Consider the following 16119-nt stretch of genomic DNA (forward strand, 5'->3'; position numbering starts at 1 on the left):
ATCTTATTCTTGGTTCTTTTCATTTCGCTTTTGGAGACCCATTAAATTAAATCAAAGCATAACCTTGTCAAAAGCTTTCTTTTTTTTCTCTGTATTCAAACTTGTTTGTTAACTTTGGCGAAGATTTCTCTGGGTTTTTCATTCTGATTCTTATTGAAAGAGCAGTAAAAGCAAAGATGCCCATCTGGGCCTTTCAGACCGTAGTTATTTGAAGGGTTTAGCTCTGTTTGCTTTCAGCTGCCTGCAAAACCCTTGCTGGAGGTAGGACCGGCTCAAAGAAGTGCAGCGAAGCTTTATCATCAGAGAATAACGAAAAATCACTCGGGGAGACTGTGAGAAATGGGAGTTATTGGTGCCACCTGACCTTGCAAGTCCAATCACGCCCTCCAAATGCATCTGTGGCCGAGGGTTCCTCTGCCCACGATCACCTTTGTGGTGGATGGGAGCTCGAGGGTTGTGACACACGCTAAGATAAATTATTGCCTTTGTGTATGCAAGCCTTAAAACTCACGTGGGCCAAGAGGGGATCCTTAAAATAAAGAAGCAGCTGAAAACATCTGTTTTAACGCGGCGTGAACAGCACCACATTTTCCCTTGAGAAAAGCAGAGTGGCTGCATTAGTAATGCACTTGTAAAACTAGTTGTAGGATTCATCTTGCCCAAGATTCATCTGAATGTGTAATAGTCAGTTCTATGTGCCTGGGCTTGTCTAGATTACATACAGGCAGTGCAGGGAAACAGGCACCTCCCAGAGGTTGAGTCACTCCAGCTTTCTTAGATGGGTGCCTTTGGAAGACAATTAATTTCTTTCTGATGAGCCTATTAGTTCATGGAGTGTGCAGAGAGGCGACAGCTGCCAGACCCCTGAGGCCCTGCAGGAGGAAGGCATTAGTCCCACCTGGATGGTGAAGTTCAGGCAACACTGTCTTTCCCATCTTCCCTTCTTGAAGAGACCTTGGGGACCACCTTCACTTCCATCAGTCTTTTGGTTGGTAAAGGACCAGAGCTGGCACAGGTTTTGTATCCAGGCCCATTCCAGTGTGTTCATTGATGGGGCAGGAACAGGCACAGCTGCATTCCCTGATTTCCTCAAGCACAGCTTTGAGTACTGGTGACCCCAGATGAGTAACCAGCTCCTCTTAAGCACAACTTTTGGGCCTGACATTTAAAGTTCACGGTGTGAAAGGATGGTCTTAAGGTTCTTCCTTGGTATATCCCAGATAGAGTGGAATGGAAGATGCTGGAGGGTGTTGGCCTCGTGTCCTTTGGCCCAGCTGAGCTGATGATAACCTGTGTTTTCGTCTGTTGTGCCTTGAATGCATAGAATTGGCCCAGACATTCCTGCAATTTCCAACAGGGCTTTGCAGAAATGGTGTAGGAGGTGCTGCTTCAAGCTTGGAACAGGTCTGGTGCTGATCATATTGGTTTTATGTCACAGAATCACAGAACCATGGAATGGCTTGGGCTGGAAGAGACCTTAAATATCATCCAGTGCCACCCCCTGCCATGGGCAGGGACACCTTCCACTAGCCCAGGTTGCTCCAACCTGGCCTTGGACACTTCCAGGGCTGGGCAAGCCACAGCTTCTCTGGGCAACCTGTGCCAGGGCCTCACCCTCACAGAGAAGAATTTCCTTCTAATTTCCTAATATCTTTTAGTTTGAAGCCATTGCCCCTTGTCCTGTCCCTCCAGGCCCTTGTAAATAGTCTCTCTCCATCTTCCTTGTAGTCTCCCTTCAGATACTGGAAGGCTGTAATTAAGTCACCCCAGAGCTTCTCTTTCCCAGCTGAACAATCCCAGCTCTCCCAGCCTTTCCTCACAGCAGAGCTGCTCCATCCCTCTGATCATCTTGGTGGCCTCCTCTGGACTTGCTCTAACAGGTCGATGTGCTGCCTGTACTGGGGACCCCAGAGCTGGATTTCTGGGATTTCAGCTCTCCTGAGCTTGCAGGCAGCACTGGGACCTGCAAAGAGCCCTCGGTGCCAACGGGAACCCTCCTGAGCACAGACCTTGCCAGGAAACGTGCCCGGGGGTCTTGCTCAGCTCTGGCATTGGATCACTGGCCTGGTTAGTGCTCTCCCCAAAAGTGCTGGGCTTAGTTCAGTGGTTGGCATGGGGTTGCAATCATTCCCAAAGGTCTGTTGGGATGTGGCTGCTCTAACTTGGAAGAGTGAGAGGTTTTTGTTGGTGTTACAGACTCTGCACCAGAGAAGGGAGCTGGGGGCAGTCACTGGTAGTGCTGCAGCCTCTGTGCCTTCAGCAAAGGTGATGGTTGGTTTGTCCTTCTCTGCTGAAGCCCTGAGAGCCCACACAATCTTACTGTCTCAAGAGGAAGATGTCTGTAAGAATGTGATGTAGTGCTGTCATCCCTCCAGCCAGATGTCACAGGCTTATTTCTATCCAACTAATCCCATTTTTTCCAGTTTTGAGAAAGCAGGATTTATAAACACCTTGATAATTCTCTAATGGTTTGTTCTCTGCTTTGGAGGTGAGAACCCTGGCCTTGGTCAGACCAAACTCCCATCAGCTCATCATTTCCTCTGACAGCAGAGAAGGAGAAGGGCAGGGGCAGAGCAAGCACAGACTGATTCTTTTCCAAAATGCTCCCAACAGAGTGTATTTCCTCACTGAAAGGGTGGTCAGGCACTGGCAGGGGCTGCCCAGGGAGGTGGTGGAGTCCCCATCCCTGGAGGTGTCCAAGGAAGGACTGGAGGTGGCACTCAGTGCTCTGGGCTGGGGGACAGGGTGGGGATGGGGCACAGGGTGGACTCGATGACCTTCTATCTTAGTTCCTTCTGTTGCTTTTTCTCTGGAATGGGGAGTCCTGCCCCTGCTGTTCCTCCAGGAAAGTGTTCTGTCCATCCTCCCTGTGCCTTCCCTGGAACCTGTTCTGGTGTTTTCTCACTGAGATGCAGAGTCCATCCTCAGCTTCTGTAGGTACATCTTTTTTCTGGGCAACACCAAGCCTGGTTTGAGGCTGATCCACCTCATTTGGAAGAAGGAAGGAGCTGTGTCTCTTCCTTAATTTAGTCAGTAAATATGGACCTATTCCACAAGGTGCCATTCATCCCTGTCTCCTCAGGACTCAAAGGAGATCATTGTTCACTGTCAGCTATTTCCTAAGAGCTGGTGAGAGGATGGGCTGGAGCTGGTAATTTCTCCAGGGTAGGACTGGATTAACGATATCTCAGACAAAAGAGCGTGGAAGTCTCTCCCCTCCAATTAACAGGGCAGGACAAAAGCGTGTGAGGGAAGTCTCACAGGCCTGTTTGTTGACTCCTGATTCAATTTGAAGACTTGGAGCCTTAGAAATGAATCTTGACTTTCCCCTTTGATATCACTGCCCTCAGTAAATTCTTCTCCCTCCAGTGCTTTTGGCTTTTTACTTGTGGCTTTTTATAGTGTGTGATCCAAATTTGATATTTCACAAGCACTTTTTCCCTTCAGGTCTTTCATTTGTTGTTTTTTTGTTTTTTTTTTTTAGAAGATTGGGTTCTTTTGTAATATCTGTTTGTCTTCCCCCAGAATCACTCCAGCAGGTTACAAGAAATTTCCCCACCACTGCTCTCCCACTTTGTCTCCCCCCAGGAGCCCTTCAAAAGCTTTCCTTCTCAGGTTTGCAAACACACTTTGGAGTTTCCAGTGAGTGAAACACAGATATCATTTAGGGTTTTGGCAGTACCCAGTAATCTGTTCACAGCTCACAGAATGTTCTGAAAGATGTCCAGATTTCATCATAAAGCTGCTCAGAATTAGCTGTTGAGGTAACATGAGTCATTCCCACATCTGCTGCTCCTTTGGAAGGATGTCCACCAGCTCATTCTGGGTTGTTTAACTCGTGGATTTGTTGCTCTAAACTGCACAATTTCAGCAACAATCTGCACAAAATTCAGCAACATCATATTAAAAAAGGCAATAGGCAAGGATATTAAAAATGTTACTGGTTATCATAGCAGCTATCTCATGTAAAATCCCATGTAAGGGCCAAGCATTGCAAATAAATTATCTGAGCTGTTTCCCATCTCAGGTTATACTTATTACATTGATTTATTATGAACATTGGACTAAATTTGACTTAATCTCTTCTCTCTCTCTCAGAACAATTATAAATTTTACAGGTTGTCTGTCCTGCAAATAATGCCTTTACTTTTCAATTAGCTCTGTGTGTCACCAAACAATAACACCTGCAGAAAAACTGCCTCATCTATGAAGCTGGTTTTTAGAATAAAGTCAGTGTTTAATTTCAGCGTGAAATCCACTTGCTGTGGCGGGCTGTGATGAGAAAGTCAAGCAGCAGAATCAAAAGGGTGATAATAACACACAAACCACTTTGATTATGGAGTTTCTACGTGTGCAGATCAATTTTATAATACATGTTTTAAATATATATTAGAATATATCTAAAATAAATAGAATATGTAACATATATATTAGAATAAATATTTTTGAAGATGAGGAAATCAGTCTTCAAGTCACTTGGGAGGTAAGAATACCTTTCTGGAATTTGTTTTACCGTGTGATTCTTGAAATGGTTAGTCAAAACAGGCAAAAGAACTCTGCAAGCACAAATCCTGGGAGCCTGATAACTGTGTTTGGATCCTCACAGAACCTTTCAGCCCCTGAAAAGCCCCCCCTGACTGGCAGTGCTGGTTCTGCAGCTCCCCCAGGCAGGGCAGCAGCACCTTCCTGGTGAGTGCAGCACAGGGGATCAGGTGAGAGCCAAGGAAGCTGCAGAGGGAACTGGAGGTTTGTGGGACTCGTGGAATGGAGAACATAAACCTGGAAACGGATCTGCTTGAGAAAAGTGAAGGGGGGGGGGTTACAAATATCTCTTTCAAAGGAGCACCGGGCATGAAACGAGGGCCCAGGGCAGCAGCCCTGGGTGTCCTCATCAGTGCAGTGGTTTGTTCTTCAAAAGTTTTTTGCTTGACTTCACCAGAATTTGTCTTAGTTAATGAGTCTATGTTTATCTTTGAAGAATGTCCTTTGCCTGGACAAAAAAAGAGATTCTTTAATATTATGAAAAGACTGGGAAACAGCTCCCCTTTTTTTTCCCAGAGGGTTTTCTGCGGCCCTGAGTTTCACTTGATGAATGAGAAAAACTATGGTGACTTTTGGAATCGGCCCCACCTCCAAGATGAGAGAACTACAGGACTTAAAGGCTTTATATCCTTCTGGTGGAAACTGCTCCTTACTTGGAAGGCCTGGCTTATCAGATATCAAAAGATCTGAAGTAAAAACTGCAAGGGCTTCCTTTTCTATTACAGCATAATTCATATCCTTTTTTTTCCCCCTCACAGAGGACAAGCAAAGCAAGTTATGCTTATGTGTGTTGAAAAAGGTTTGACCTACCCAAGCTTGATGATCCTGTTTCCTGCCTTGCAAATATCAACCTTTGTCTTTTATTCATGATTTTTTTTATTTTTATTTTTTTTTTTAATATAAGCTTATTCAAGTTCATCCAACTGTATACAACTTGGTTATGGCCAGAATAACCAAGGATAGGATAGGAATAACCTACAGCCAGTCAGGCCATTGATATTCCAGTATTTATTTTTCAAGTCCATCTTTGTCCTCTGACTTTCATCATGAGCTTCTTTTTCATCCGGGGTTTAATGATCAGTCTGAGTGATGGGAGTCACAATTAAAGAACTTCTTATCTCAGAAGGGGTGTTTGGGATAGAAAATCATTCCAAGGTTTAGTCCTGGCAGTCCCTGAAAAGGGGTGGTTGTCAGTGAAATGCCCATCTTCCCTTTAACCACTTTGGCTAAGTTTGACCATGTTTCCTCTTGAGCTCAACTGACCAGAAACTATCAGTATTTTTCCCTTCAGGTCTTTCATTTGTTTTTTTTTTTTAGAAGATTGGGTTCTTTTGTAATTTGACTTTTCCATCCTTTATCCCTTTTCACTGTTCCATTGCTGCTCCTCTCCCATCCTTGTCAGAACTGTCCTATCTAGAGAAGCTGAAAGGATTTAAATTGTGCTTTGTGTGGGCACTTTCCCCTACTGGAAATGTGTCTGAGAGCCTACAGTGCACCCCAGAAGATGACCTGTCTTACCACAGCTTCGAGCCGAGGTCCCCTACGAAAGAGGCAGGAGGATTTTGGTGTGGGTTGGTTCGTTGCTTTTGGCAGGATGAGCTCATCCATCCCTGCACTTGGTAACCTGGACCTTACCTAAAATCCTGGCTGCTGCAGCAAAAGTGAAACACCTTGTTCGTGGTTTAAAAACCACAGCTGAGGAAAAATATCAAACGAAAGGAGCTACATTTAAACCTGGACCATAAAGATATAAAGGAGGCTTGCCTTTAATGGAAAGGCTGTGCTTAACTTCACCTAAACTTTTCAAATTCCAGCTTTTTTCTTCCCCTCCCTCCCCCCTCCCCAATTTATGGCTCTCTGCAGGCACATCTCCATGGATCCACAGCAGGATTTAACTCCATACACCAGAGAAGGGATCTCACCTCTGTGCTACTCCCTTCAGGAACTTCTGGTGTTCCTGCTGCTCAGAGGCCAAGCCTTTCACCAGCATTTGATCTGATATGGCTTTCCTGGTAGGTGATCCTGTGGCTTCCTGTTTTAATTCATCCATCTATGGAATTAGCTTTTTATTAACCATTACCTCAGCCAGAAAGTCTGAGGATAATCTGGCACTAAGGACTAATCTTTCACATTAGATCTCTTCCAAAATAAAACCATACTTTAAATATACCTGAGTTTCTGCTCAACTTCTTTATATGACGCATCTTTGTCAGAAGAAATTACCCTTCCAGTGTCCTCTAACTCTGATTTATCTCCAAAAGAAGCATCAGGACAGACACTGGCTGTTAAAATGGGATTGAGTTTCATTTGGGTAGGACTTGCTGCTTTTTAAACTCCTCATTGCCTTCTTTCTGCTTTGAAAGTTATTTGATGTTCAGGTGTATTCGTGGTGATGAGGTGGAGGCTTTTTCAGGTTACATTAAGTCTTATTTAAGAGAGTATTTTGAGATTTGCTGTGAAGGCAAAGATTTTCATTGAAAATTTAGATAAATGGTCAGATTGTTTCTGATAAACAGTTTTTAAGTTTCTGTTTTCTGTGGAAAAACCACCTGGACATGAGGAAGAGCTTCTTCCCTGGGCAGTGTCCCAGCTCTGAACAGGCTGCCCAGGGAGGGGCTGGAGTCTCCTCCCTGGGGAGATTCCAGAGCCCTCTGGACACAATCCTGTGCCCTGTGCTCTGGGCTGGCCCTGCCTGAGCAGGGAGGTGGCACCAGTGACCCACTGGGGTCCCTTCCAGCCTGACCCATTTGGGATCCTGGCTCATTTGTCTTGTCTAGTTTGATACCTGAGGGCAGATTTCAGACTGTGAGGGCATTTGTCCATTCTAGTTTTCTGAGTTCATGTTTTGCTTAATTTTGTGAGGCCTGAGTTTCAATTTGGCACCCTTAATTCTGAGTAACAAACACTAATTACACAACCCATCCAGGCAGTGCTCACCTTGGGTTAGATGCTTTTTTGGGGTACTTATGATAAGAATTATTATATTATTACATTACGAGAATAGTTATTATTTTGTTCCTAAAGTGATTACAAGAAAATATTGTGTGATCTTTGGTTTTCTTTCTTTCTTTCTTTCTTTTTCTTTCTTTCTTTCTTTTTCTTTTTTTTCTTTCTCTTTCTTCTTTCCTTTCCCTATCCCTTTCCCTTTCCCCTTCCCTTCCCAAACCTTCCCAAACCTTCCCAAACCTTCCCTTCCCTTTCCTCCTCCCTTCCTTCTCTCTTTCACTCTTTTATCTTTCTCTCTTCTTACCTTTTTTTTTTTCTTTTAAGGAGCACATTAGTGTGATCTGTGACCCTTCAGGAACTCAGCCTCTGGTTGTATCTGTAGAAGGAACTGATTCATCTGGAAAACACAGTGGGAACAATTTCCTCTCCCTTGCTAAGAACAGATTCCACATTTTTTAGAGATTCTCAAGAAAACTACTCTGAGACTATCACAGAAAGGGGAGATCAGAATAGTTTAGTTATTGGTGGCAGTGCCAGTCCTTAAAAATGACAGTTAAAATATTACACTTGTACAGCCTCTCCGTGTACTTACCAACACCCTTCTGCAGAGATGCTTAAACTAATTACTGTTCTGTGGACAAGGGCATAAATTAGATCAGTAATTAAAACCTGAAGTTTTGGGAGTTGTGTCAGAAGCCTGGATGTCACAATTTGGAGATGATGTCCACAGATCTGTTTGCTGGGGGGTGACAGTGCTCCTAAGGAAATGCTGAGTAATAAGGTGACTATGGAAGTAACAGGGAAAAAAACCCACCAGACTGATGAAGTTGATGTAGAAGTCCAAACATTTCGTCTCGAATCACGAAATAAAAATTGCACCAGTCTGCTGATACCTGCTGAGACACAGGAGAAAAACCAGCAGCAGAACATCTGAGGCCAAACAATGCACAAAGACAGTAATGAAAGGGGAAAACCCAAATGTCCCCAGATTAGTGAGACAGAAGAGGACACCAAGAGCACTTTGGTTCCATTTTAGAGCCAAAGTCAGTGCCCCTTCAGCCTCTTCCTTCAGTTGGAAGCTCTTTCTCTCCCAGTTGTTCCTCTAGGAGCTGATGGTGGAGTCGGAAGGGCTGTTGCTCACTTCAAAGGGGAGCTTCTAGATTCCAGATAATGGTGCTGGTTAATAATTCAGCTCATAACACACATCAGTTTGAAACATTTCAGGAAGGAATGAAGCCTCTTTGTCAGTGCAGAGAAAGAACAAGGGCTGCAGTTCTTTGCCTCAGACGTGAATGTCTCTGCTGAGAGATTAAAGCTCTCCTGGTGCCATTCTCAGGGACTTATCAGGGGGCTTGTTCTCTTTCCTGACCCAGCATTGGAAATATCCCCATTTTGCCCTGAATTGAGGGAATTTACAAAAAAAGAGCCTCTTGTTTGCTCTGTCCCACCAGCAATTTTCTGCAGGAGCTTGGCCCCAGCCATGCTGACTGTGAGGCCATGGGGCCCTTCATGGGTCAGTGAAGGTGTGCCCGTGTTTCACCAAAACAGGAATTCCTGCAGGTCCTGCCAGGCTTGAGAGTTATTAACACCGGGCAGCTGGGATCCATGGAAGTGAAGGCAAAGATACTGGGGCACTTTGCTGATAATTTTTGTTATTGTTTTCTATTTAAAGTTTGAACAGCTAAAGGGATTCCTATTCTTCCAACAGCAGGCCTCAAATTCCCAAGTTCGAGCCGTGTTTTACAGTCCCTGATGGGAGCACATGTGTGTGACACACAAGGCCCCATATTTACTCCATATTCCCATTTCTTCCTAGATCTCCATCTGCTGGCAGATGTGCCTTTCAAGTGGGGGTGCTTTGGGAAGGAAGGAACAAGAGAGAGCATGTGAAAATGTGCAGCAGCTGCCAGCTGGGCTCCCTATGTTATATTTATATGTGTGTATAGCTATATTTATATATATATTTATATGTGTGTATAGCTATATTTATATATATATTTATATGTGTGTATAGCTATATTTATATGTATGTATATAGCTATAGTTATATATATAGTTATATTTATATAAGTATATAGGTCTATTTATCTATGTATACAGTTATATTTTTATATATAGTTATATTGATATAGGTATGCAGTTATATTTTCATATATAGTTATATTGATATTTATATGATATATGTATACATTTATATGTATATTTATCTATGTATATAGTTCTATTTATCTATATATGCAGTTATATTTTTATATATAGTTATATAGGTATGTAGTTATAGGTATATAGTTATATTGATATATATATATAGTTCTATATCTATCTATCTATCTAATCATATATATCTATATATAGTAAATAGTATAGTATAGTATAATTATAGGTATATTGATATTTGATAGGTATATTGATATTTTTCAGGTATATTGGTATTTAATAGGTATATGGATATTTAAATAGGTATAAATGAATATATATGTTCCTTTTATAATGAAATAAATTACAACACAATAAATTCATTTTTTTAACAGAAATGGGTGCTGATTTGCATTTTCTCCGTGTTATAAATTACAGGTGATAGAGCGTCAGAGTTGAAAATATGCTTCGTGTTTCAGTAGTTCTTGCTGACAGGAGGAACAACCCCTCACAAAAGAGGGGACCGACTCTGAATCCTTTATGCGTTTCCCTGAGTGCCTCCAGGGTGCCGCTGACCGGTCCGCTCCCCTGGGGGCCCTTTTCCCCGGGCAGCTGGAGCGGCTGGTGAAAAAAAGTGGTCTCCCCGCTGGGGTTTCCCGTGGGGTTCCCGGTGGGGTCCCGGTGGGGCTCCGGGTGGGGTCCGCTGGGGTTCCCGATGGGGTTCCCGGTGGGGTTCCCGTGCGGGTTCCCGTTGGGGTTTCGATGGGTCCCGGTGGGGTTTCCCGTGGGTCCCGATGGGGTTCCCGATGGAGTCTCCGGTGGGTTCCCGGTGGGGTTCCGGTGGGGCTCCCGTGGGGTTTCCCGATGGGAATTTCCCCTGTGGGGTTCCCAGTGGGCGTTCCCGGGAGATTCCCGTGGGACCGTTAACCGATGAGTTCCCAGAGGATTCCCGGGGGGTTCCGTGGGTTTCCCGGGGGTCCGGAGGGGTTCCCGATTGGGTTTCGCCGCTGGGATTTCCGCAGCCCGCTCCATCGCCGAGCCCGGCGCCGCGCTCCTGACCGCAGCCATCCCGCACCTTGACCCGCAGCATTCGCGCGCAAACCTCCGGAGCGGCCGAATTCCACCCTCTGCCAATCCCGCCCGCTCCTGGAACTCCCCGCAGGCTGCCGCACGCGGGGCGAATGGCAGTAGCCCGCGGGACAGCCCGCGGGGATCCGCTCGGCCCCGCGCCGGGCCGGGCGCTCCCCCCGCGTGCCGGCGCCTGCAGCGTGTGCCGGCGGGGCGGGGGGGGCAGCCCGCGGCCCCGGCCGGGGCGGCGGCTCGGGCTGCTCCACCCGCCCTGTCCGCAGGTTACGTAGCCGCCGGGCCGCCCGGGTCTCGGCCAGCCGTCGTGGAGCAGGGCGAGCCGCCGGCCCCGCACGCGCGGCCCGGGATCGGCCCGCCCCCGCCGGGCTGCGCCCGCCGGCTCGCTGCCATCGTCCCAGCCGCCCTCCCGCGCGCAAGCCGGTGCCGCGCCCCGCGCGCAGGGACGCGGCGCTCTGGAAGTTTTCCCGAGGCGCGCTGGGGTGCTGGCGCAGCTCGGGCGATTACATGCGGACACTTCGCTTTCAGCCATGCCTGCCCCCGGAGCTCTCTGCCTGCTGTAATTTTCTCCCTTTGATCTCGCTGGATCCTCTCTCGGGCTCCGGAGCTCCGCTTGCACCTACCTGCCTGCTGCGTGTGCGCGAGAGAGGGTTTTTCCTCTGGGTTTTTCTTAGGTTTTTTTTGCTACGAGTACCGAATTTTTTTACTTAACACCGGACGCGAACAGCATCAGAGCCACACGACTTTTTAAAGCTACTGGAAATAACTTTTGCCCGGGATTTACAGCAGCATTCCCTCCCGGCCCCTGCGGACTCCAGCAGGCTCGCAGCCTAACAGGTTTGCAAAGCTTTTTTTTTTTTTTTCCCCTTGTAAATCCCCGTTTCTCCCCATAGCCGTGCGATCACCGTGACTTCGGTTTTAATCGAAAACACCTCCCGTCTGAATTCTCCCGGTTATGAAGGCTCCTCGCTACGTTTCGTGTGACCTTTGGGCAGAGCATGGAACTTTCTATTTTATTTTGTGGGGCCTTGAGTCGGGATCTTCTTAACGTGTGCTTGGAAGCGGTCATACCGGAACTCGGGAGCGCACAGAAATAGTGCCAGAGAAACCAGATACGCCGTAACTTTCTGCCTGATACCTGTTTGGCTTGGTGTCTAAACTTTTATAAGTGTTTGGGGGGCCTTTTTATTTCCTGGGAACTTGGAAACTATGAAGAGGAGCTCGGTGCTTTATTAATTGCCCTGGAGAACTGCACCCGGAGTCAGACTCTTGAGCATGGATTGCTAGGAGAAAGGTAAAGCTGGTCTCGAATGAAGCACTTCTGGCACGAGGAAGATGGAAGGGATCAACTCCGTTTGGAAGGGGATGGTACCGAAGCAAACTTTCTTTTCAGCCTAAATTCAAGGAATACCGCCTGCCCGATTTCTGGGAAGGATACCGATCGGTGCAGATAACATTCAAGGTTGTGCCTGTGCTGTGGGAAATGCTGGCAAGGAGGTGAGGTGTCTCTCGAGGGTGTTTGGGATGGGTGTTTTGAACCTCTGGATCTTCCTCACTCCTGGGCAGGACACACGAGGACTCCACATCGGCGGGGAGACCTCCCCACACCTCATCCCCGTGGGACCACTGAGTTCCCAATGCTCCGTGGCGTTCCCGTAGACCCGAACTGATTGCTTCCTTCGCAGCCTGCTTCGCTGATCTTCCCGGATTTATCTGCTGGAGGAGGGACTCGCAATATTGGATATTTTTTTAATTTTTTTTTTTAATTATTTTATTTTATTTTATTTTATTTATATTTTTTTTTTTTTAAGAGTTTGTTGTCCCAAATATGCCGTCTGAAGTCTCCAGCGGTCCCTTGAAGCACGGAGAGTGCACCTGAGGAAGAGGGCCGCGATTGCGAGTAGCCAAGCGTTGCCAGGCGTGAGGTGCCGCGCTGGACGTGGCCGAGGCCCCTCGTAGCCGTGCCCATGGGTCTCTCTGGGACAACTGACCACTCCGGACACCCCCCATCAGGAAAGCTTTTTCGACCGGGAAGAACTGATCCGCGCCGCGGTAGGACGCTTCCTATGACGGTGATGGGTGGCCCGAGCCGCTGCTGCAGCTGGTAGCAGAGTGCGCGTGCCCCCACTGCTGCAGCTGCTGTCCTCTGGCTTGGCTGTCAATTCGGCGACCCCTGCAGGCAAGGACTGTGGCCACACTGGGCTGGCGCTGGTGGCCGCGGTGGAGTCGGAGCGGGCGGCGGCGCAGAAGGCCATCATCAGGGTGATCCCCCTCAAAGTGGAGCCCATCATCCTGGAAGGGGAGTTCGCCAACGTCGCCGAGGTGACCCCGGCCGAAGGGAAGCTGCTCCAGGTGAGAGCGGCCGCGCTTTATCCCGCTCCATCCCTGGCCCGGCCTCTCCCCGCTCTGCTGCTCCGGCTCCCTCGGGGTTTATTTCCCGGTGTGGATTCGTCCTGGGTGGGTTTGGTTCCACTCTGGGCTGAGGGGACAGGATCCTGCAAAGGGCTGATCCTTCCTGTGGCTGCGCCTCGTTAGTGCTGAATTGTGGATGTGGTCGGTTGATTCCCTGCTGATTATTTCATATCTTAATTGATGTTATAAAGCTGAGTGTGTCGAGTCACATGTTGGAACGTTAAACTTCTGACAGAAAACGGGATTATTATTTTTTTTCTGTGAAATCCATGTGGTTTTCTGCACCCTCTGCTGATACCTGGGGTGCTGTTCCACCTCCAGTAGTCATCCAGGCTGCACCCACCGGAATCCCTGACCCTGCTCCTTGTTGCCTGTACCCGAAAGCTGAGTGTTACCCACACAGTAGCTCCAGTGGTGTCACCACCAGGCATTTTTATAAGTGAATTAATGCTGATCTCTGACCTTTACAAAGGGAAGAGCATCTGAACACCCGGCTGGGAGGTGCAGGTGCTGCACAGTCATTCACTGAACAGCCCCATCTCCTGCACACGCTGAGTTTTGAGCTCAGTTTCCTGAGACCTGGCGTGCACTCTCTCAGTTCTGTGGGTAATTTGCTTTATTCTTGAGAACAAACAAAATAAATGACAAAATAGCCTTCATTAACATTAAATCTTAATTTTCACATGGCTTTTTCCAGTCTGGACTTTCCAAATGGGGTATGTTGAAATCTTAATTACATTTGTAGCTTGGAAATTTAAAGTAATAAATTTATGTAGTTTTATAACAAAAGAAATACGGTTGAACCAGCTTTAGCACACGGTCACCTGTCTGAAAATGAACATGGACAATTTGTTGCATGGTTTTCCACGCCTTTTGAATTCCTCAGAACGAAAGCTCTGCTATAAAATTATATTACCAGGCTAAAAAAAAAAAATATCTTAGACAAATGTACTCAAGGTCCTGTTCTGTCGTGAGGCAATGTCCAGGAAAGTCAATATTTATTCCTTACAAAAACTACAGTGGTGTTGCAACCGAGCACAAAGTATAGAGTGGGACCTTTTGGAAGTGGGAGGATGATAACCTCTCCTGTGGGATGTGTGGAGGTTTGTAACCAAATGCAAGGATACCAGGAGGGAATTTTTGTGCCACCGCAGCGAGGTGCTTGGAATACAAAGCTGTGAACAGTGTCCAGCTTCATCCTTTAAAAATCATCCTCAGGATGGAGGTGGCTGGGGAAACACTACGAGTTTGGGTACACAGGCACTGCCCTGCACTGGGAGTGTTTTTAGGCCCCTCTGTGCGTGCAGGTGAGGGCTCCCATTCCGTATCCCAGTGAATCCAGTGCGGGAAGTCCTCCGGGTCTGGTTTCAGGTGGCGGTGCTGGGATGGGGGTCAGGCTGTGCCTTCTGCAGCAGGATGTTTGCCTGGTGCCAGGCACGGTGCTCTGGGAAAGCTTAGTCAAGTGTACCTGTGACCTCTCGTGCAGATCTCGTGCTGGGGGTTCGAATTCTGCTGCTAAATGTTGAAACCCGGAACGTAAAAACGACTTCTGAAGTTGTTTGGGCCCTGATCCTGCAGTGCCTTCCTGCCTCTGGAAAGAGAAAATGGGAAATGGGGATGTAACCTTTGAGGAACAAAATAAGTGAGAAATTAATGGAAGGAATTATTTTCAGTTTGCTTTTAGATAGCTGGGCATGAAATGCACCAGAGTTAGGCTTTGTTGGGACATCCCATTTTGCACGTGGTTGTCAGCATCCCAATCTTGCAAAAACTTTAGGTCACGTGCTTAACTTTGATGTCATTGCAACTCCTACTTAAATAAACTTAAGGCTGTGCGCACGTAGCTGCACAATTGGTTCTTTAAATATAATTTAGGGACGTAAAATTATCACCTTTGCAGTTAATGAGTTAAGAGGTCTGGGTTTTGCAGCGTTTTTGGGTAGGTCTTGGTTATGTCAGATCCTGTAAGATGCATTTAGCCCTTCCAGGAGAACACAAACTGCAGAGTTAGCTTGGGAAAAAAGTTGCTTCAGCAGAATCACAGAATATTCTGAGTTGGAAGGGACCCATAGGAATCACTGAGTCCAACTCCTAAGTGAAGAAAAGAGGCCCAGTCCTGTTTCCAAAGCAATGCTCCCTTCAGTCAGTGCTATAATAGGATTGCTCAAGGGTCAGTGGTGCAGAGTTGGCCCTACAGTCAAGTCAAATTCTCTTTAACTTGTAATTATCTTCATAGTGCTCTGGTCAATATATTTTTAGAAATACTTTCTTAATTCAATGTAGACAATCCTACACGTAAGTGATGGAGCCTCTCCAAAGCTCCCTCTCCCAGAACGTTTTCCTGGTTTCGTTTCTCCATGCTCTGTTTTCCCGGGATCACCTGCAGAAGTGGACTTGGATCGTAGTGTGTTCCTTCAACAATATCCTCTTTATCTGTAATAAAAGAGCCCCAGTGTTGAATTCACCCTCACATCCCTTGTCCCTGTGGCCGGTTTTTGTGGGAAATCCCTGGATTTCCATCGTTCCCCTGCTGTGTGGGGAGGAAGATGCGGGGGAGCCGCCCGTCCCTGCCGGTTCAACCCCGGCAGTGTTCCCACCTCCGGCACTCGGAGTGATGCAAAGGGAGAGGAATTTCTCAAGCAGGCAGAGCCACTTAAGCCTTTATAGGTCAAAAAAACCAACACCTCAGACTCCTTGCAGAAATCATCTTCAGGCTTGTTCGGTGCTCGAGCTTGTTGGGAGAGCACCTGCTCTGGGCTTTAACTCTTGCTGGGCACGGGAGGCTCCGTGGGGAGCTCGTTGGCAGTTTCCAGGCTGGAAGTGTAGATTTGGAAGTTTAGGTTAGGGAGTTTATGGTAGGAAAATATTCTTCCCTGCCAGGGTGGGGAGGCCCTGGCACAGGTTGCCCAGAGAAGCTGTGGCTGCCCCATCCCTGGAAGTGTCCAAGGCCAGGTTGGACAGGGCTTGGAGCAACCTGGGCTAGTGGAAGGTGTCCCTGCC

The 16119-nt window shown here is 47.1% G+C and overlaps 2 protein-coding genes across 2 annotated transcripts in view; one reads left to right on the forward strand and one right to left on the reverse strand.

The window, feature by feature from the left end:
* Window positions 1–10162: 10162 nt before the first annotated feature.
* LOC115307619 (basic salivary proline-rich protein 1-like) lies at window positions 10163–11239 on the reverse strand. The gene has a single exon (XM_029961238.1). The coding sequence runs from the start codon at window positions 11237–11239 to the stop codon at window positions 10163–10165; it is 1077 nt and encodes a 358-aa protein (XP_029817098.1).
* Window positions 11240–12674: 1435 nt separating this feature from the next.
* RNF43 (ring finger protein 43) overlaps window positions 12675–16119 on the forward strand; it is a 60226-nt gene continuing 56781 nt past the window's right edge. Inside the window, exons 1-2 of the mRNA XM_008925874.4 lie at window positions 12675–12759; window positions 12887–13059. Of these exons, the coding sequence (XP_008924122.4) occupies window positions 12675–12759; window positions 12887–13059 (258 nt within the window). The remainder of the gene's footprint in view (window positions 12760–12886; window positions 13060–16119) is intronic.

The sequence above is a fragment of the Manacus vitellinus genome, unplaced genomic scaffold (genome assembly GCF_001715985.3).
Source record: "Manacus vitellinus isolate BGI_N305 unplaced genomic scaffold, ASM171598v3 scaffold_32_pilon, whole genome shotgun sequence".
In the NCBI taxonomy this organism is placed as follows: domain Eukaryota; kingdom Metazoa; phylum Chordata; class Aves; order Passeriformes; family Pipridae; genus Manacus; species Manacus vitellinus.

Bases quoted from the DNA above. Each gene is read 5' to 3' on its own strand.
- LOC115307619 (XM_029961238.1), bottom strand. From the start codon at position 11,239: ATGGCTGAAAGCGAAGTGTCCGCATGTAATCGCCCGAGCTGCGCCAGC.